Source organism: Buteo buteo, chromosome 8, assembly GCF_964188355.1.
Source record: "Buteo buteo chromosome 8, bButBut1.hap1.1, whole genome shotgun sequence".
NCBI classification, from domain to species: Eukaryota; Metazoa; Chordata; class Aves; order Accipitriformes; family Accipitridae; genus Buteo; species Buteo buteo.
The window spans coordinates 28116259-28139774 of NC_134178.1; the positions used below are offsets into that span (position 1 = coordinate 28116259).

Sequence of the window (23516 nt, forward strand, 5' to 3'; positions counted from 1 at the left end):
GTTATATACCATCATGCTGCAGAACACTTGTTTCATTCATTGTTCAACTTTGCAGATGTGGCGATTTTTATTTTTTTCCATCCTACACACCATTTAAGACATGAAATTTAGGTGACATGGAACTTAACAGACTATGAGAAGGATATTCCTCACCCCCCCCCAGCTGAGGTGAAAACAAGAAACATTAGAAGTGTTTGTATTTGTACATGTAAGAAAACAATGAACATTTCTTCAGGAAGCTTCCCATTGAAATCAAGTTTCATACTCGTATCTTCTAGGATACCTAGGGCTCCTTTTGTAAAAGCTGTCTGACTGCGCATAACCTATTTCACAATGAGAACAATCAGTCATTGGAATAATCTCCCAGAGAGGTGGTGGATTCCTCAACACTGGACACCAAAGATTCAGCTGGAGAAGGTGCTAGGCCATCATGTCTAGACCGTGCTTTTGCCAAGAAAGGTTTGACCAGATGATCCTTGAGGTCCCTTCCAATCTGGTATTCTATGATTCTATTTACATTTTATGTCAGAGAAAACCTCCATAACTTTACACGTCTATACCTAGCATACTAACCACCAGCCTGTTATTCCATTATTAAGTTTCCTGGGTTTTCACATTCTCATTAAAAATGCCTTCACATACTGACTGCAGACTGCTTGAAGCATGCGAGACCTGAACTGGAAGCCAGTCTGATACTATGCCACTGGACTTCCTGATCAGTATGGTCAGCTGCAGCACCACCTACTTCATCAGTGACAGTAATTGCACTTGATGAATTTTACTAACACTGGTTCCCTAACACTGATTAACCTACCTGCTCACCATGTTTGATTCCTTTTCAAGGTTTACAAGTTAAACACAGAGCATGCATATCTACTACAAAGTATAGGATACAGCAGTAAAAACTGTAAGGATTAAGATTTGATAATATTCTTTACAACTAACCTTCTTTTCCCCAGCACCTCACTGATACAAATGTACTTTTAGGTACTTCTAACCATGATTATTCTGTTAGTGTTCTGACTCAAAGTAGTTCCTCCTTTGCATAATTTAATAAGGGCACCTATAACTACTGTTCAGCAAACACTGAAACCACCTGACATGGTTTAACCCCGGCCAGCAACTAATCACCACACAGCCACTCACTCACTCCCCCTGCCACCCAGTGGGATAGGGGAGAAAATCAGGGGAAAAAAAGTAAAACTCATGGGATGAGATAAGAACAGTTTAATAGAACAGAATAGAAGAAACTAATAATGATAATGATAACACTAATAAAATGACAACAGTGATAATAAAAGGATTGGAATATACAAGTGATGCACAGTGCAATTGCTCACCACCCACCAACTGACACCCAGTTAGTCCCCGAGTGGCAATCCCTCCCACTCCCCCCCAGCTTATATACTAGGCATGACGTCCCATGGTATGGAATACCCCTTTGGCCAGTTTGGATCAGGTGGCCTGGCTGTGTCCTGTGCCAACTTCTTGTGCCCTTCCAGCTTTCTCACTGGCTGGGCATGAGAAGCTGAAAAATCCTTGACTTAGTCTAAACACTACTTAGCAACAACTGAAATCATCAGTGTGTTATCAACATTCTTCTCATCCTGAACCCAAAACATAGCACTGTACCAGCTACTAGGAAGACAATTAACTCTATCCCAGGTGAAACCAAGACACCACTCAAACATGTAAGAGTGGAATATCAATACAAGAATATTGTGTTAACAAGTGCACAAGATATCAAATCTAATCATCTCGTTACAATACAAGATACTCTCAAAAAACTATGAAGTTTACCATTTAGATACATATATACACACACGTAGATATATGTGTGTGAAGGAGGAAAGGATATAGATTTAGCAAATGATGGAATGCAGAGTTTTTTAAGAAGTTTCTACCATTTTCTGAGGTGACCTTTCCAGAGAAAATTTATGTTGTTTGTTCCTTGAGCTGTATATGATTAGTACTGTCAGAATACACAGAGAAGTTATGAAGGCTGTTGTGGTGCCCAGAAATGATGTGCTAAAACCCAATTTAAATTAACAATAAAACAGGTTTTCCTTATTATTTTTTTTTTTTACTTTTATCTACCTACACTTAATTACATAAAAACTATCTGAGAAAGCTACCTATTTGTAGTTAACTCATACAGCTTCAAAAATTTAATAAGAAACCAACAAATTTAGTCATTGATGTTTTACAGACAACTTCCTAATCTTTACCTCGGTCTTGGTAAAAGTTTCATTAGGGAGGCATGTCAGCCATCCAGACTCTCACCTTGGTAACTCAAGAGAAGTAAGCCAGAATCACTTACATTAAACTAAATTTTGTGAACGTACAAGTGATATTTAGTTGCAGACAGTGTTTTAATTTCATGTACTTACCCAGCATCTTGTCAGATAAGTTGTCAGATAAATTTATTAATATATAAAATTCTTGTTCTGTCAAATCATTTCAGAAATCACAGGTCTATTGTCATTACTAGAAAGTTGAATAATTACTAATATTTTACTGTTTCCTCTCCAGCTCATGGAAGGAAACTTAGTGGTTCCACTATACAGATCTCCTCCTACTCAATGTTCCAGGGCAGCAGGTAGCTCAATCATAATTGCCAATATTTTGGAAGTACTGATCTTACTGTCTGTTCTTATTTAGCTGGATGAAAATATTTTAGAACTACTTGATCATTACCCATGAATTTGGAAATTATTTCCATCTAGGTTTGAATTCTTACTGGCTTCTATGTCCAAATTGTTCTGCATTTTATGTGTTGTTCCTTGGCATTCCTATAAAAGAATATTAAACAAGCTCCCTACTATAGATACTAAGATCTCAATTTTTACCAGTACTGTCCCCACCCCTAAACTCCAATGACACTATTTCAAATTAAGGATCTTACGGACTGCAGTGAAAACTTAATTAACTGGTATTTTTAAGCAGTTATAAAACTCATTTATAAATAAACAGTAAAAGAAAAAGTGGAACACTGATTAAACTCCTGCATGCATATGACAACACATGATGAGACTTGGTAAAGAAGCCTATCCATGTTAATTTTTCTAAAAGCTTGTTGTATACTGTGAAAAGGTAATTAAGAATACTCTGACAACAAAGGAAGAATTCAGTCATTTTCAACCGTGAAAGAAGATAAGCACACTTGCCCCCCAACTGCCATCACTGTTGGAGTGACAAACATGCTGATGTTTAAAGAAACTTTGGTTGTCCCAGACCACCTTTCAAACTACCCCCATTAGAATAAAGAAACAGAGGCAAAGAGGCTTAATTTATTAAAGCACAAAGTTTGTTTTTTGTTTTTTAATCTGTGCTCATCTTATAACATCTGTCAGAAGTTTAAAAGAAAAAAGCAAACACCACACAACCACAACTACTATATTTGTTCACTTAACTCACCCTAAGCTTCCAACTGATCCACAGGAGAAAAAAAAAATGCCCTTTAATAGCAGGTAACCTTATTTTGTAGATGGATGTCATAATCCACAAGGGAGTCACTCAACTGTCATAAGCATCCATCCCTTCACACAGAAATGTATCAGGATCTACAGCACATTTTTTAATTACTCACCTTCTTCAATGTTTATATTTACTTATGAGAAGACTGCCTGAAGAAGTACAGTAGACAGTCTGCTAGTATTGAAAACAGGCAAATGTTGACCTCTGCTCCTCATTTATTTTCCTACAAAAATAGTTTGTGACCTGATCTAAATTAGTGTCACGAGCTACACTCCATCCATTTCCCATTCTAGCTTAGAAATTACTTATTTAAAAGGAATGACCTTGCCACCATTTCAGAACTTGGCATTTGCCTGTGTAGAACTAAACTAAAAAACAGTGTAGACAAAAGCTAAAGATAAGGACCTTCTGGAGGAGACTTTTTATCCCCTAGCAGATTAATCAAATCACTGCATAAATGTCTAAAGTTGACTATTTTGACTTAAATATTTAAGAATAATATTGGTAAAAGCAACTTTAAAACCTGTGATTCCCCATGCTTCTTTAGTAAAGCAAAAAAGGCAATACCTTCATTACTGGAGACACAGTTTTTGTTGCCTAGTCTAGCGCACAGACAATAGCGCCTGTGTGTTTAAACATTAGCTCTGCAATCTGCATAGTAATTTCCATCTACAGATAATCCATTATTCTCAGCTCCTACATGAACAAAGAACTGCAAAACTACCACACAAATCCTTATGTTCCCCAAAATACACAGATTTATGAATGATCATAATCTAACAGAACCATGTAGCTCAAAGAAACCTTACAGAAGAGCAGCAGTTTTCTGAACCCATTAGTGGAATGAGAGAAGATAAAAAGATCAGCTGTAGCACAAGGGTAACGTACATGCCTACCATGCAGAATATTCCAACCTTATTCCAGCTTTTGTGACAGATAAATCATTTTAGAACTACCTTAACTGGAGTCTTTTTTTTCCACATTAGTTATACCACCTAAATACATGGAAAGTACACATTGTCATGTGTTAGGTTCAGTTGTGTAAGCACCACAGAACAAAAACAAAGCACCATGAAAGATTATTAGCAAAGTTACAGATGAGGCTGGGAGCAGTTCCATACAGATGAAGTCATCACTTATGATTATGTACACTTATGAATCAAGTTTGTAAATATTTGCACTTTTCTTTTAAAGACAAGAATATACATACTCAAAAGCGAATCTTACAGGCAGACAGAACAGTCCAGCTTCATGAACCTGTTTGGCAATCACATATTTTGAGTGACTGACAACTGCATACATCTTTCTTTGAAACTGACCATGTAAAAGCACAATTAAGGAAATGGCAGTGTAAAAAAATTAAAAAATAAAAAAAGATGAAAACAAACTCACATTCTGCTCTGCCAGCATGAGTCTCATGGCTTTTCAGAAGACTCAGAACAGCTACAGAACTACAGCAAATCATCTTACTAGTACATCAGTACCAAGAGTAATCAGTAGTCAAAAATTCTGCATACTAAACAAATTATGCATAATGCAATCTTTGCTTTATGGAGTTTATATTTCAAAGGAAATGGTGAATGGAAAGAGAGAAAGTACTATAAGACCTGTACTTCAAAATAGGAGATATGACCAGTGACTATATAGGTGAACAGAAAAAAAAAGTCTTAAGTTTTTCCAAATGTGCTTAAGAATATATGCTTTTTGCTGCTATGTTAATAATTATTAACACTTCTCATCATTCACACCTCTTACCCCTACACTGAGCACAAAATACTCTACAGTAGGTGAGCTCAATAGTTTTGTAGAGCTCAATAGAAATAACATAAAAGGTAAATTTAGCAACAATCAAAAAATCTAACCTACTTACATCTCAAAGCCATGGAAAATATTAAGTAACCTCATAATATTGCTAATATTAAGCAATCTCATACACTACTGTATAATCACTGTATTTGAGTTGCAGGCAACTGTTTTCTTTCCTGCTCTGTAAAACAAAACCAGCTTTCTCATCCTTGGATGATTATTCCTAAATTTCAATTTATTACTGGGATGATTTCATAGGCCATAACAAAAAGCATAGAGATAAGCACACACATTGAGTAAGCATTTCCAGAGCATTTTTATGCATATCTTTGTTTCAGCAGATTTCTTGTTTACCTAAGCTGATTTTCAGCAGAAAAAAGAGGATTTTATCAATGTGATAGTTTTGTTGATGGGAGCCCTGAAAATATAGTAGTATCATACAAATGCTCCCAGTTTCTTAATTTTCCTAGTCTATAGAAAATTTCAGTACATTTCTTTCCTTAACAACTCATTACTGTCCCCCATTAGCATCTGGTATCTCTGGAGCTCAAGCTCTGACTGCAACAATTCAAATTCTCAGAAGTACATCTCTGACTAAAACCAGTATTCACCTAGAAATAATTAACTCTACTGATAGTTAGTTGTCATTATGTATATCTGCACTAAGCATAACAACTGTAGCATTTGACAGCGCAAAGACACTTTCCATTGATTTCTGAGAAGGATTTTATGCTCATGGATACTCACAGAATACAACTGACGAAAAACAACTAAGTTTTACCTGCATCTGTATTTAGTTTAACTTACTTAACCTAAGCCTACTGCTCAATACCCTTAGTTCCTAAAGAATAGGCAGAAGTTTTACAAAGTTGCATGTACCATTAATTAAAGCAACAAAAAAGATCACCTGAAAAGCCATGATTGAAAGGATCAAATCTCAATACCTTGGTGATTTTTGTGAATAGAATCTTAATCTTGAGTAGTTGCATCAAATACAGAGAGACTTTATCTATACATTACTTATTTTTCAAATTATCAATATGTAAATACTGTATATTGTATCATGTCACAAGAGGAAAACTATATCCACATTTCAGCCACATATGCCTGTTCCTAAGCATCACAGAGATGTTAATGTTTCACTCATTGAGGTCACTTTGCACAAGTAGATAAACTGAATCCACTTCTTAGAACAATTAAAAGAAGATGAAGTTATTTAGAAGAAAACAAAAAGGTCAACTGAGTAAGAAAGGTTACAAGAATTGGACAGAATAAGTCTAGAACCAACACCTTTAACTTTGATCCATGGGGCACAGGAGGATAACCATCTTGCCCAGGTGGAATGAACAACTCCCACTTCCCATATTCCATCTTCTTATATGGATGAGAAAATGGATCCCAGCCATCTGCAATATAAGAAATAATACTAAGTGTATTTATCTTAAGATGTGTCCAATTACAAATCAAAGGTATAACAGTGTTTTCTATCTGTTTCAGAGTAATCTTCAGTGACAGCAGACACAAATACTTTTATATCTGATACTACTATACACATTCAAAAGAAGTTCAATAAAATGTGTAAGATTTTCACTAAGAAACCGTACTCCAATTCTAATTTGACAACGAATAAGTTATTTCTACCTCACTGTCTTTGATCAAAGTCAAAATAACACCACCACCGCCAGCCCCAAACACTACTGATTTTAATACCACAAAGTCACAGCGGTATGAAAAATAATGGCTGAAGAGTAATGCTAAATATAGATTTAAAACCAAAAACCTCACATCCTAAACAAGCCAGTAAAAATATTTGTTATAACACTATGGGAAAAAAAAAACCTAATCAGCAGCTGCTGATTATGGAGTAACCAAAAACAACCTCCATAAATTGAATGCTCAAACCAGGTTTGGATACACACACACACTGCTCACCGACTCTCACTTTGGCAAGTTGATGTCCTATTAATAATACTCATTAAGTGTATAAAATAGGAAAAATAAAGGGCAAACTGCAGACAAACTTACTAACAATGGCTAAGAAACCACACAATGCTAGACAATAACACCACAGCCAGGAAATATGACCTGAAATGCCACAGCTTTATTTAAGTAAGTCTTGAAGAAGATTCCTTTTTCATTAAAAAAGTTTACTGAACCAAGCTTACATTCCATAAGTCGAGATTCTTTGTCCTCTTTGGATTCACTGAGCACTGGAGATGTGCAAGGTTGGTCATTATGATATGCCTAACTGAACACACATCTGTCAAGAAGGTCTTGTGTGTCTGCATGCATGTTCAAAGGTTAACTCATATGAATGAGACTGAATATAAAGCTTCTGAACTGACAGACTTAGGTATATGTAAGCATTTCGAGGCTAGAAGGAAGTGGCAAACCAAGTTTTGTTCTGGTTTCGTCTGGGACAGAGTTAATTTTCTTCCTAGTAGCTGGTATAGTGTTATGTTTTGGGTTCAGTATGAGAAGAATATTGATAACACACTGATGTTTCAGTTGCTGCTGAGCAATGTTTACACTAAGTCAAGGACTTTTCAGCTTCTCAGACTGCCCTGCCAGAGAGGAGGCCGGAGGGGCACAAGAAGTTGGGATGGGACACAGCCAGGGAGCTGGCCCAAACAGGTATTCCATACCATGTGACATCATGCCCAGTACATAAAGTGGTTAAATCACAACAAGTTTGAAAATTACTTTTTTTTGCCTTGAAACATGTCTATCTCACATAGTTCTAGGCAACAGAGACTCCTAAGCTAACAAGAAACCAGTCAACACAGAAAAATTGAACTGCAAGACATTAAAGCAACACATGCTAATCTTCCTGCATGCTAATCTATTTGCGTGCCATGTCCTGCCATAAAAAAACCCACACCAAAAAACCCAAACACCTCAATGAAAGAAAAAGCAGCCTTCAGTGACCTCCTATTTACAGGAGATACAATGAATAATCTTAAGCAGGTACTCTAAGACAGCTAACAAACTGCTCACGCCCTAAACTGTAGTTCCATGACTAGTTTAAGTTAGTATAAAACAATATGGCTACTAAACATGGTAGTCAGGGTTAAAAGCAATTCAGTAAAAAACTGGACATGCCACTGGAGCAGGATCATCACTTTTGGCACCATGGAAATCACAACAGGTGAGGTAGAGAAATGAAGAAGTTATTTTCATCAACATGCATACTCTCCTAAACATCAGTAATCAAAAATATTACCTGCTGTGCAACAAAAAGATAATCTTCTCTAATGATATATGGACACCTTGAGTTTCAGAGAAAGACTAGGCTGCTTTCAAAGTAAGTTGCTAGTTGCTCTTACACAGCTGTTTAAGCCTGAGAACTGCAAATCTTTAAGGAACAAAACTGAAAGGCACAAATCAAACAGGCTAGACAATGTGACAAAAATAACTATGTAAGACAAATATTCTAGTACCTATTCATTTTACAGTGGAGAACAAGGTCAAAACCAATGAAGATTTTATAATAACACATTCCCCATGCTCAAAAACAGAAACACAATTAACTCAGTACTTTATTTAGATGATAGTTTTTAATCACAATTAAGATATTTGGATAGTGCAGACAAAATACACACATTAGCAGAAGGAAAGTATTTACTAAACTATTGCTTGCTTAACAGCAGAAGAGCTTGTATATTAGTAAGATGTAGATGGGTCTTCCCCCTTGGTTTTACTCTGAAGCTTCAATTGAAAAAATAATAAAAAAAACAGTACTAACATCTACTAAGACTACTAAGACCAACATCAAACAAACAATACCTTAGCAATAAAGCAATCCTCCTTAAAAGAACATTAAAACTACAGACACTATATATAGTGTTTATACACTATAATACATATATTTAGTTTATTCCAGGGAATCTTAAAAAAGATGTATTCTACATGACTAGGAATTTGGGACTTGGAAAAAATAAGAGTTAAAACTGAAATTTTCTTTTAAACAGCAAACAGCTAAACTGTCTGAGAAACAATTTGGGCAAAAAATAGGAAAACAGAAAAAAGATGAAAAAAGTAACAAAATTCTTAAGTAGTTGCAAGAAGACTGCTTTAAGGAACCTGTTAGGATTTATAATAGTCAAGAGCTTCTGTCATGGTTTAACCCCAGTTGGCACCTAAGCACCACACAGCCACTTGCTCACTCCCCCACCCAGTGGGATGGGCAGAGAATCAGAAGGGTAAAAGCAAGAAAACTCATGGGCTGAGATGAGAACAGTTTAAATGATTGAAATAAAATAAAATGTAATGAAAAGGAAAACAGCAAAAAAAAGAAAGAAAGAAAACCCAAGAAAAACAGGTGATGCAAGTGAAAAAATTGCTCACCACCAACTGACCAATGCCCAGCCTGTTCCCAGGCAGCAGCCCCCAACCTGCTTTCCCCCTAGTTTATGTACTGGGCATGATGTCACATGGTATGGAATATCCCTTTGGGCCAGTTTGGGCCAGCTGCCCTGGCTGTGTCCCATCCCAACTTCTTGTGCCCCTCCAGCCTCCTCACTGGCAGGGCAGTCTGAGAAGCTGAAAAGTCCTTGACTTAGTGTAAACACTGCTCAGCAACAACTGAAACATCAGTGTGTTATCAACATTCTTCTCATACTGAACCCAACACGCAGCACTATACCAACTACTAGGAAGAAAATTAACTCTGTCCCAGACGAAACTAGGACACCTTCTTATGGGAATTACTACCAACTCTTTCAACCTTCTTCCTCCCCATAGATATCTGATCATCATCTCCATTGCTTTTCATGAAACTCTTTCCAGTTGAGCTGTACCTCTTGATTACACTGCCAAAACTGAAGCAAACATGCCAGGTGATAACTCGCTAATACTGAGCAAAATGAAGTTAGAGCAAAAAGTCTTAGGCACAGTCTCTATAAAATTCACTGGGGGAAAGTGACTGAAGTCGAGTTCATTACGCACACCAAAACCATTGAATTCTTACATTCTCATGAACTCTGTTACAACCACCTCTCTTCCCTCCTTTAGGGGGAGGAATGGTTGCATCTCTACCCCTTTAGGCATCTCTGCTCTCTAGAGGCTGCTTTAACAATTCTGCCCAAGTTGCTTATGCTTTTCCCTCCACCTGCTAGCAATACTGGATGCTCCTGTTAACTCTTCTTCTCAGCCACAGTCCTTCATTACTGGATGTCCACAGTTCATGACTTAAGAATAAATGCAAAGCAATACCCATCTGTCAGATGGTCCTACTTAAAACCTTTGTTTACTACTTACCCCTAGAAAGGAACTTATTTAGGAAGGTTATAACAAAAAAAATATTGCTTTGTATTAAGGCAAGAGGCATAAAAAGTTAAAACACCCTGAAAACTGAAGGCTTCCTTCAAAGAAACGGCAGCTCAGGCTTCTCTCAGTTTTATTGCTTAGTTTTCAGATTTTTTGGCAAAACATAGACAAAAATGTCTCAAGGGGAAAAAAAAAACCAAACCCAACCAACCAAAAACTGAATAGCAGACTATTCAGAAGTTGAAAATGTAAAGGCAAAAGAAATACCTTAGCTTGAGAACAGGGACTTCAAAGACTCTGCCGATAGCTACCAACAGAAAAAGACTGGTAAGATTACCAGCAGAAGTTCAAATAATCAGCTTGAATAGGTTTTAGGAAAAGAGGACACCATCATGGAAAACCCATAAGCCATAGACAAAGACAAAGACAAGAGCTTCTTTACAAAAGTTCAGGCCTCAGATATGTCTTAATCCAACATGGAAGACCTCAAATAGCCTGGTACTTTTAGTTTCTCTCATCTCTGGTTAGATCTTCCAAACCCAGCCAATTATTTAAACATTACATCCTACCTCAGCAACATGAGGCACAAGAGAACTTCTTGCTCAGAACTACACCCTTAGCATGACGAAGAATCATGAACTGAGCTTTAATCTAGAACTGAATTCAAATTATAATAGCTTGGATTCTACCATTTGTCATTAAAACTCAATTCCAATGCAATACTTCCAACTATAACTTAAGTGACTTGTTCCATCTCCTGGTTTTGTTTTCACTTTAGCTGTATGGCTATATACTTGTCATGTGGCTCACAGCTTAACTTGGAGTTTCAAATCAGAAATTAACACTCTTCTTGCTTCTTGCAGGGGAAAGGAATACTTCTTGCATATTGACCAAATCATGCACTTGTTCCAATGCAAGAGCTGATACATTAATGCAATGTTTTAACTATTTTTTCAAAAGTGAAGAAACTTCATAACCTGAGGTTGAATTCTCCAGTGCAATAAACTCATCTCTTAGAGCAATTTTATTTCTACATTCCACATACTTCTGATAAACTGAAAGATGCTCAAAGAGAATAGAGTCCAGCAAGCATTCACACAGCTTCCTTGAGGAAAATACCAAACAAATAGCAGTTCAGACAAGGGAAGGAGCATCAAAATCCCACTATCCCACAAAATGCCTTTATACCATCTGCTTGGAATATGAAACCAGAACGTAAATGGAGATATTCTCTAAGGACACTATACTGTTCTATATAGTAGCCAATTAGGTCATCTTCCTTCTACATTGCCCAATTTCCAACAGCTCAATAGCAGGGTCATTAACATAATCTGCTTAAAAAGTGATTAAACAGCTCAAACACTGACATACAAACAAACTTCTCAGATAGGATGTCTCCCTGGATATTAATAGCAGCTTATAATTCAGTCAACTGCCTTCAGTTGTCTGCAGCCACAGAAGTATAGCACTCATGAAATCTAGGTATTTTCCTATTAAAATCTTTGAAGAAAGTAGTAAGAAGTTCAGTATCACATCATAGTAGTATCTAGACTCCATTTCAGTAAAAGTTTGAGTCAAGTCTGGGGAAAAAAAAAAAAAAACAAACAAAACCAACATTCTAGAATATGAAAAGTTTCAAGTCAGCTGTCAGATACCCAGACGATGAGGGCTAGTGGCTTAAGTTCCCCTGTCTTTGCTCTGAAGGAAGCTTGTCAAAACTTAAATAAGAAATAAACCTTCCCCCAAAACCAACCACCCCACCCTCCCTCCCTCCACCCTCCAGCCCCAGCAGAAGCCTTCCCCACTAGTGCAAGAAAAAGGAAGCAGAAACAAAACCAAACAGACATTCCAGAGTGATCAACATTTTAGATCTAACATTAGCTGGGAGGGAAGGGAAGGCAGAGAAAAACAAAAAGGGAACTGAAGAACAGAAACCACAAGTATGACAATGTATTATATCAAATACTGACTTGCAAATTAGCATATACATACTTAACTCTTTCAAGCTTCTTAAGGCCAGTAACTTTTTTTTTAAATTAAAATATTGTTTACAGATAACCTACTGAGTCTCTGCATGGCCAAATACAGTTTTGAATGTTCTAATTCCCAAAGAAATTCTGCGGGCTACCCTGAAAACTTGCAGTTCAGTGTCTTACTTTGAAATAGTCGATTGTAAAGTAGCAATAAATTGCCAGTAGCCACCGAGTTCCTCAGCATACAGCAAACAAATAAAATATTCAGTGTGTTATCACTGAGAGTTTTTAAGGTAGCTATAATGTTGATCCTGCCTCTAGTATCAGAAATTCAGCTGACTAATTGCCTCATACACTCGATTTACTGAGATGCTAAGAGTACTGATCAACAAATCTTAATGGTTTTGGATGTTCGTTTAATACTTTTCAGATAGAGTAAAGCATCATACCAGAATACCAACAGATATAATACCTTTTTCTCTCCAATTATGGAGTTTCAAAGAAGAGACAAAAAAGAACTCTGGAAGTATTGGGATTTTCTTCCATTTGTGTTTTTTCTTCTCCAATCCAAATACAGATTTGTGTGCTACTACTAGATTCCAGCTTTTTTCAAGAATGCACAGTGATACCAAGAATTATTCTATAAATACAAGCTATCTCATTCATTACAAGTGTCTCAGAATGAGGTACAAAAATACCATAATTTGGGCCAAAATATCTTAATATCAAAGCTTTCATTGTCTGCTATAAGGCATAAAAGTCATTCACAAAAAACTTTACATTTGCAGGACTGAAGCTTCAAATGTATACAATTACAGAAATAAATTAGTCATGTTTATTTTAAGCACAGTTCATAATAAAGCTATTATCAACTATTATCAGCTTAATAATAAATTCTGAAAGAAGTTCAAGTTCTCTGTAACACAGCCTGCACTTGCCATTATATTTTTTACTAGTTTTTGATCCTCAAAAACTTATCAGATTAAGTAGCAGGGACTAACATTTTGTGTCAATTTTTGTGTCTTTCCATCAAACATCTAAGAGATTTGCAGACAACAATATTAAGTAAAAAACTGAGAAAACACTGCTATCCCCATCTCCTTACAACAGAGTGAAAAAACAAAGCATGACTTGACTGGTTTTATGTTCTATACCATCATATTTCAGTTTAAAACCTAAAGAGCTGCTGTCATTTAAGTCCCATGTTAGTTTCTTTGTATAAGATTTCCAACTTCCCCCCACGGTTCAATTACATATCTCTTTATAAAAAGTTTTATAAAAAAATTCTTATTAAAAGCAATCCTGATACTTATTTTAAATACAATTTAATCATAAATTTAGTTTGAGACTTTAACCCGCTTGAAAACTTAAAGGAAGGTTAAAGGGATTCAGTTTTAATTAAACATATCTGTAGCAACCTGAATCTAAATCTTAGGGTTTTGCAACCCAATTTCTCTTCAGAATATTATTAAAGCTCATCTGAATTGAATGACAATTTTCCATTCCTCTAGGCTTTCTGAGTACATTATCTTGCCCTGTGGGAATGAATACTTTCCTGTGACTGATGAATATGATATATAGGACAAACACAGTTTTTCCACGTTAAAATGAATTTCTTTTTAGTCTTTTAACTTCTTACTGCCACATTTCATTAGCATCTAGATACAACTACTCTAAGATATTAGTCCTAAATTTCTGCTTCATATCATATATTACGTAAAATATTTTAAATGAAGTAGAGTTTAGAAAACCATTCCAATTTTTAGCTACTATATTCTGGTATATGTGCACTTCCCCCCCTAGTCTGCCAAGCCAATTTACAAGTTATATCTTCTTTTCAAAATATTAGACATTAATTTCATTAAAAAGTCTGGTTTTAAAATGGCCATCTGTTACAATACATACTTAAAACAAACGCATTCTAGTCTCCAACTGTGTTGAGTAATTTAACTTAAAGACTATTATACCCATCACAGCACATAAAAAGCTTGAGCAATGGGTGGGGTTGCAGTGAGTAGAGGAGGGGTAAGGAGGAGAATCTTCTGTGTGTTTGTACACATAAAATTGAGCTATTAAAATAACCTCATCTCATTGTCTTGCAACCAGTATTGATAGCTGAAATCACTATTATCTAGCAGTAGGTGAACTACACTCATGATTCATTATTCAGTTTTGAATCAGAGGACATACGTGATTTCCATATTAAAATTCAAGTACTACGCTAACCTATTTTATCAATGTCTATTTCAATGAAAAGACAAGGAGTATTTAAAGGAAAGCTACTCTATCATTCACTAGGTTAACCACATCAAACAGGATCATGGCTGAAAACAGCAGTGCACTAACTTTTATCTTTGTCTTCTGCATCAAAACTAAAATATTTTTACAAAAGTAATCATTGTCTGTAGACTCAAATTATCACAGTGAATAGTGGACACAGACCCTCCCATTGAGTTCTTAAAGAAAAAGAGAAAATAGAACTTTCTGACAATTAAAATAGATGTATTTTATGACTGTTTGGAAACTGAAGCACAATGTGAGTATTTAAACTCTTTTGCTTATTCTATTTATTAGTGTATTGATCTTAGGACTATTGAAAAAAACAGTACTAAAACAGATAGTGAAGAAGCACTAAAAAAACCTTAGCAATGTATCTGAAAAACATTGCCGGGGTAGTCCATTTATTTCTGCGCACATTTTTACAGAAGCTTAACCACAGTACTTTAGAAAGCACCACCAGATACTACTATGGCATATGTAATGAGTCTTATCGTTTTGAAGTTATACAAGCACATACAATTTCAAGTTCATGGCTTCTTTCCTCAAATACAGAGTTTGTCCTTTTAATAGTTTCCTCAAACAGGGCTAAGAAGGAAAACTCAACATTTAACTTTTTGTTTAAGCAGAAGTAGTTAACTGCCTCAAATTGGCAATTCATATACTTTTTAGTAATATAAATACACACACTGAACATTCACCAGATCAGTATTTCCACAAAACAAAAGTTGGATAAATAACACTGCATACTTCTGAAATGCAGTTAAATGAACAAAATCATTTCAGAGATAAAGTCCCAGTTCACTAAGAGCCAGCAATGAAATTCCTAGTATAGTACCTTGATAGACTAACACCTAATCCTGAAGAAGGGATAGAGTAGAGAGATGAAAGGGGAAAAAAAAGAACAAAACTCCTCACCGCCCCCCCACACACACACCAAAAAAAGGAGAGAGTAGAATTAGTATTGCAGGATTTAAGAGCAAAAATGCATGTCACTTCCATTTAAGAATTTGCCGAACATGATTTGAGTGTAGCTAGCATTCTGAATAAGGAGCAAATTTATAATTTTGTCTCAAGTTCAAAGTGAATCATCTTCCTGGTTCTCAGAGTAAGCAATGCAATTCCTCCATGCAATCCTGCCACCATCCTGTTTTGCTAACATCCTGCCTTCTCCTCCCCTCAAAACAGAGTACCACCTACTCTTTCACAAGCAGGTTAGTTTGATTTTAGGTTACCATTTTCCAGCAGGACTTTTGTCTACACTCTCATGATGAGTGGGAATTCCAAAGGGCCTTGGTCCTCGGGCAACACTGTTGTTAGATCAGTAAAAGAAGATAAAGCAAATTATTCTACTGTTATTTCTTCTTCTCTGCATACGGTTTTATAGAAGCTTAACTGTAGAGCTTCAGGAAGAACCTCAGGTGGTTTAGACATAGCCTAAAGTTGCAGTGTGATCAGACTAGAACCTTTACATCACCTTGTGGGTATTTAAAAACAGAAAAGATATGCCTAACACTGACCATACAATAGAAACATGTACATTCTTAGGCTACTGCAATGTAGAGTAAAATATTATTAGCTTAAGCTGTGACATGCATTTTTACTATCAGAATTTCAACATTGCTACAAAATTGTCTTTAAGTGAAGAGGATACTCATCTAAAACATAGTGCAGGAGAGAAGAAATATTCCTAAAAATACTTACTGAAGTCACCTGCGAGAAACACTGCTTCTGCTCCCGGTGCCCACTCTTTGCAATATATTCCGCCATCGACAAATTGGTTAACGCCAAAGGTTTTGTAACTTTTTGAAAATTTATCAAGGCCTCCTTCATTTTCCTCAATGTTCTTCAAGCGGTTATAAAACAGAGAATACCTTTCAATGAAAATAGATAAGGTTTTTTTAGAAAGTTTAGTTAAGTGCCTTTCTTACATTAACAAGTGTGAGAACATTAAAAAATATTGAGACACACCATCACACTACATCCTAAAACAGTAATATCAGATTCACTGTCTTCTACAGAAATAAAAAACATCAAATACAACCGTACAATTTTTCCATGGTTGTTACACAGTACAAAGTTGCAATCTTCACGTTTGTCTGTATTTTCTCTACTTTATGGGAAGTCTGCACTTTTAAGTCTAAGACTACAACTCCTGATTGGCAGTCAAGAAATCATAGTATAACTACACAACAGGAAAACTTCACACTCTGAACAGCCTAGCACTTTTTCCTCCATCTTATTAATATCAGCCACAGGCCTCCTAGGGAGAATTGTATAGGCCTGCTACATCTCTCACAGCCAGTTTTAATAGACAATCTCAAGACACTGAGAAGTTTGCAGTACAGCATATAAGTATGGAGAAACTAGTCTGGCACTTACAGAAAGCAGCCCCTTAGGCAACCTCTTTACAGAGACCATCAGCAAGACTTTGCAGTCCCCTGACACTTCAATGATTTGGAAAACAAAATTACCGCTTCATGGAAGTAATTATTTGGACCATAACCTACTTATACCAGTAGGGCTTGAAATCACAGAATCATTTAGGTTGGAAAAGACCTTCAAGATCGAGTCTAACCATCAACCATGCCCACTAAACCATGTCCTGAAGTACAATACTCGCTTTCTGAATATCTCCAGGGATGGTGACTCAACCACTTCCCTGGGCAGCCCATTCCAATGTCTGACAACCCTCTCAGTAAAAAAATTTTTCCTCATATCTAACCTAAATCTCCCTTGCCTCAACTTGAGGCCATTTCCTCTTGTCCTGTATCCAGCCACCTGACAGAAGAGACCAGCACCCACCTCACTACAGCCCCCCTTCAGGCAGTTGTAGAGAGCGATAAGGTCTCTCCTCAGCCTCCTTTTCTCCAGGCTAAACAGCCCCAGCTCTCTCAGCCGCTCCTCATAAGACTTGTGCTCCAGGCCCCTCACCAACTCGGTTGCCCTTCTCTGAACACGCTCCAGGAACTCAATGTCTTTAAATGCCCTAAACCTCTAATGTAAGAATTTGCTAATAACAGCTTGGAGGTTTTCAACACATTCTCTCAAAAAAGCTCTGGACAATTTGAAAAACACACATCAGGTATACAATATAAACAAGAGGGTCAACTTTAACTCCTCAAATGTGAGCTATTATGGGAAGAAGCAGAGCTAAAAGCTTCAGTTAAGCATTTAATTAATGCCACGTGTATGGGTTGTTTGTTTTAGATAAGAAATCCCCAATGTAAATTAGAAATGTGTTTGTGTTCTCCATAAATGGAAAAGTCTTCTGAAATGTATAAAAACTAACAACAATCCCAGCAAGAACATCTTGTCTGCCTCATTACACTTACTGTATTTTGAAAAAGGAAATAGAAACAGTAAAGCAGCAAAACAGTACTACGGGATGGCACCTTATTGGTTTAAAAGGAAAAAAAAAAAAAAGAGGTCGCCTGTTTGCAGTGTCAGGACTTTGACTCCGCTCTGTGATTTGTTTTAAAGTTTTGTTTTAGAATTAGCCCTTCATTAGTTCAAAGTAGAAGATTAAAATGTCTATTTACTGGTTAAGGTAAAATAACATTACTTGTATTAATTTAGAGTACTATGACTGCTTTCAAGGTTCATCTCCCAGCAAGTTTTTATTATTAAGACTGATGCTTACTTTTAAAGACAGCAAGATTCCAAAATGTCTCAGGATACACTATAGCAAATATACTTAAATCTTTTGCCCATCCACCTGCATCATCCTTTAAAATTTGCTCATGGGTATAATCCTCAGAAGTGCCTTACTAACTACTACTGCTCTGATAATCAATTTCATGTATAGTTCTTGAGGAAGAATATTTTGTAAGATTTCCAAGTATAAGTTTATTACATATATACACAAACCCAGTTGACTGACTTCAGTTTTAACCAACTGCAATCACAAAGATTTATATAAATAAAGTTTAGATACAGAAACACAGAGCAAGTCACAGACAGCCTCGAAAGTTCAACATATGACATTTGGTAAAGTCAAAATTACTCCATTATTGAACAGTTCTCCTTGGGGAAAAAAAAAGTCTTTTGATTTGTATAACTTAAATTTTAAGCCTTCCTTTAAAATATATCAGTTCTATTATACAAGAAGGTAGTGCTATCTGCAAATTCCTATTTCTCAGCCATACCTAAGCTGTTTCAAAATTGCTGCTTGTCACATGAATTTATTTTTAACTAGTTCCATTGCTGCTGAAGCAAGAACCCTTCTGTATATGCTATAGGTAGCTGTTGTAACTCCAGAAAAGATCTAACTGAAGCAATGAGTTTAACACACTTAAAATAGAAAAGGTATTCTGGAATAGGTTATCTACTTAAAATTAATCTTTTCCTCCCCATTCTTGGTACAAATACATATTCACAGCTTTAAGAACACCTTTGTCTGGATGGGGTATTTCCCACATTCATGAAGAAGTGGAAGAAGTGATAAACTTCATCTTTAAACAAAAGTCAGTCATACAAATCTTTGAAAGCTGAAGAAGGAAATGATACATTTATTAACAGAGAAGAACAGCAGGTCACAGAGAAGGACTGAAATCTCTGCAGAAAAGAAAAAGGCTATGATATACTTCACATAACCTGGAGGTACGCGCATGCTGATGGCCTACTGCTCTTCCTCAATGAGTCCTCCCTGGCAAAGAAGAATCAAGCCCATTCATCTCATTCCAAAGAAATAAGCATCAAACAAATTCAGGATTTGAGAGTGGCTTTATGGGGTTGGAGGGATGACAATGGACTTTCAGAAAGCAATTATGTGATTTATATCTTTGGGAAATATCACTGACAGTAATATACACGTTGTAAGCTCTGGATTCTTGTTATAGAAGCACTGAGAGTACATCCACTGTTTCAATTTTTGTCTTTCAGTAAATTCAAAGTTTAAGCAAACAAAGACATCATGACACTTAATATGTGAAATGATGATGAGTATTACTGGAAAAAAAAAAATTACTCTTTTTGCTCACTTTGCAATAGTGGTGAGCAAGATTACATGCTCAATAAAAATCATTTATTTTGGAGGATGGGGGGTCAAGGAAGGGAGAAGATTTGAAAAGTTGTTGATCGGGGATGTAAAATACTATTACAATAATAGCTTTTAATATAGGACAGATTTTGAACAAGTAATACAGCATCATGTACACTGAGTAACAATGCTCCTTCAATTTATACACAAGCACACTGCTTGTCATAGAGCAAATTCAGGTATTACTGTTGCATCATCATTGCAGAAATCATGATTTTTGAAACTAGTACTCTCCATAATTGTTTTTAATTTATACTCTAGAAAGCATTCGGATTGAATTTTTTTTTGACCACCTCCTGGAATTATCAAATATAGATTTGATGTTTGCTCAAAATTCACAAAATCCCACCAGCTTCTGAAATGGATCAATTACTTGTGCTGTGAACTATTCTAAAAACTCCTCTCAGGAGATGAAACACATCTGGACACAGAACAAGGTTACTTGTCATAGGTCTTGTAAAACAGCAGAAGCATAGTTCTGTATCCTGTTGCTGCTTTAAAGTTAAGCACATGCTCATGATCCAGATTTAGGAAAGTTAAGGTTTTGTTTTCACATAAATTTTGGCTTTCATTTCTACATTACTAAAGCTTGTTAAACTTTTTTTTATCTTCCAAACTGAAACCCTAGGATTACACAGAAAACAGGAAAAAAATTTTTGTTCACCAATTCCAAAGATTTATATTGTTCACTAATAGCATACCAATGTTTAAAGAGGAGAGACAGACATGAAATTGTTAAGACAGTATTCGTGATACCCTCTTAACACTGAAAGTTATGTCATGTTCAGTTATGCATATATAATCACAAGACATATATAGTCAGACAGGCTCTGGACACATGGGACACATTTCAAACGTGAGACAATCTTGTAAAATTCTGGAGATGTTAACAGAGTCAACAGCGTCCAGAGCAACAAGTCAGGACAAAAGGCTGACTTCTGCCTTCACACTTCTAAAGTCTTCACAGCTTAATGAGCAACTGCAAAGTCATAAGATTTTTCTACCTACTTCCCTCCATTAAAGTTGACACTGAAGAAGATTACAAGGTAAAAACTGTACCCAGGTATCCCTTGAAAAGTACAACCATTACCTTTGGGGAAAAAAAAACTAAATAGAGCAACAACAGGATCCACAGAACTTCAGGTACAGAGGGTCTGAAGTAACTGGAAAAAGTTGTACATTAAGTTGCTCACTATGGCCAGGTACAACACCACACATCTGACAAGTGCAGAAGGGGGCTGCTTTTGGTGTATTCCTTGCTCCTGGAGTTAAAAGCAAGCTTTTTAATTCAAGTTCCATATCCATTCACGTCACCTCTGCTAACAGACCAATGGGGTTTAAAACTAAAATACCAAAACTAGATGTTTTCATCAGACTTACTGGAAAGACAAGACTTCACAGTCTTAGCATTTCCCCAAGCACACATACACCCAGCTTGGAACAAGACATTTGGTAACAGAATAGCTCTTCTACAGCAGCTCCCCCCAACCTTCACTATTTCACTGTGAAACACTGGTAATTGTAAACATCATTTGAAACAGGGTCACAACAGTCTTTTCCTATTGTTACATTCATAATTTGTAACACAGCATTGCTTTAAATCCCATGCTTTATATGCAGCTTTGTTTAAAGCCCTACAATGGAAGTGTAGGAATTGGCTGACTTTCTGTAAAAGCAGGATTAAAACATCAAACATGAATTAGTATAATGGCTATCCAGAAAGCAAGTATCTTCCCAATAAAATAACCTTCATAGTGAAGGAGTAAAGACAATATTAACTCAGAAGCCACTTCCACGGTTTACATTTCAGGTGAGCTCTTATTCCTCACACTTCTATCACTAAAACACCCTCAAATATTTTGTCTTACAGATACCTAGAGATCTAAAACTTGTACAGTAGAAGTATACAGTTATCAGAGAAAAAGATAGCCTGAAATCTTTCAATTCATTGCAAAGCTATACAGTTCTTATCCAAAGAAACACTGTTCTATTTATTTGGTAACCATGGTATACAAAACCCTCCTGATGCTACAGTTCCCATCACCACTGACTTCATTCAGCTATTGATGCCATTAAAAGTCTCAGGCACATATTAAAATTAGTAGTTTCAATATGGAACATAAGAATAAAAAAGTTAGGCCTCCCCTTCCTCCCCAAGGTCAACTGCCTTAGTGAAACAAGACTTTTGGCAGACTATTGAAGTAGTCTGATGGTAACTCAGAATACTGAATTAGGGCTCCACATAAAGCCTTCAAGTCTTTATTCTTCCAAGCAACCAGAGATACTAATTCCCTCCTGGCCACCTGATAAAAATGACAAAAAGGTACTAAAATATTTTAAACTTTTAGATTTAATCAGACAAGCTTCAGTTTCTTAGGCATCACAGTAGTCTAAACAAACTACCATAACAGCCTTAGCAGCATACAAGATACACTCATTTAATCTGTCTGGTGCTGAAGTCCAAGATGGCTGCAAAGTTTCAAGACATTTTATGTCCATTCTCATACCTTTTTATGAAACTGTAGTTATCACAGTTTATAGAACAGTCAATCAGCTTAATTTAAGACCTGTGGTGTCAATGCTGAAAGTAATCATTTTAGTCCTTCTTCTGCTTATGATGCTCATTTTAGTAGCCATTCATCTTTTAGATTCTTTTTGTCCACGCCAGCTTTTGTGTCAACTTATTTCTACAATATTGGTCCCTTATTGATGCTAATTTATTCAAAACATGAAAGCAAATAGGAAAGACTTTGATAATGGTATCTGGCATCCATATGGAAAGCCCAATTCTGCAGATATGAAAGGGAAAAGGATATGAAAGAAAATGCTCAGTAAGGTACTATCTGTAGCCAAATCCTCCCATGTTTCCAATAAATACAAACATTTACAGTAATGTCAGTGTTAAAAATAAAGCTACAGTCCAAAAGGAAAGAAAAAGAAAACGTCTCAGCTACTTAAGTCTGTTACATTTCTTCACATTTCTTCTTCTAATGTAGGTGTTCGAAAAAACTAAAATATCAAAACCAGAAAGGGAAAAAATGGCTTGTTTTCTCCCCTTCCTCCTCATTTAAACAATAAAACTTAACAAAAAAAACCTGGTTTAGAATTTGAGATGCCACTTATCCTATTTATTGGCTTAATCCTGAAGCCTCTTAGGGGATTGCTGCCTCTTATTTTCAACCCACCACTCTTCCCTTCCACAGAAGCAGCTGTATCAGCATTACAGTAAAACAAGGAATAAGAAAACAAAGGGGCCATCAAATCCTGTCCTGTACCATCAGTGACCATCAGACCATCATGAACAACCCTACTCAAAATTACTGAGGTTTCTGAATTCCATTTTCAAAACTGTCTTGGGTCCCCCTACACTTAATTACTGTGACTGGAAAACTGTTACAGTGCTTTGCTGAAATCATAGGATCTTCCTAACATCCCCACACAGCAGCTCTGTTCGAGGGCTAACAGACCATCACCCTGTGCTCCAAAATTACACTGACATGAGATTCTCCTGCAGCTTTCCAGTCATAGTACTAAGAGGTAAAGAACAGGGCTCTGCTGACTTCTCTGAGTATTTTTAGTTTGGGAGTTTTGATTTTAAAGCATTCATACATCTTGTAAACAAAAATGCAAACCATCACACCTCTGGAACGATATTGAGATTGCATGCTGTGCTC

The 23516-nt window shown here is 36.2% G+C and overlaps 1 protein-coding gene across 4 annotated transcripts in view; it reads right to left on the bottom strand.

Moving 5' to 3' along the window:
* GBE1 (1,4-alpha-glucan branching enzyme 1) overlaps positions 1-23516 on the bottom strand; it is a 172872-nt gene that overhangs the window by 117484 nt on the left and 31872 nt on the right. For all 4 annotated transcript variants that reach the window (XM_075033942.1, XM_075033944.1, XM_075033945.1 and 1 more), the window contains exons 2-3: positions 16506-16675; positions 6574-6689 (exon numbers count right to left, since the gene is read on the bottom strand). In XM_075033942.1, coding sequence (XP_074890043.1) covers positions 6574-6689; positions 16506-16675 — 286 coding nt within the window. The remainder of the gene's footprint in view (positions 1-6573; positions 6690-16505; positions 16676-23516) is intronic.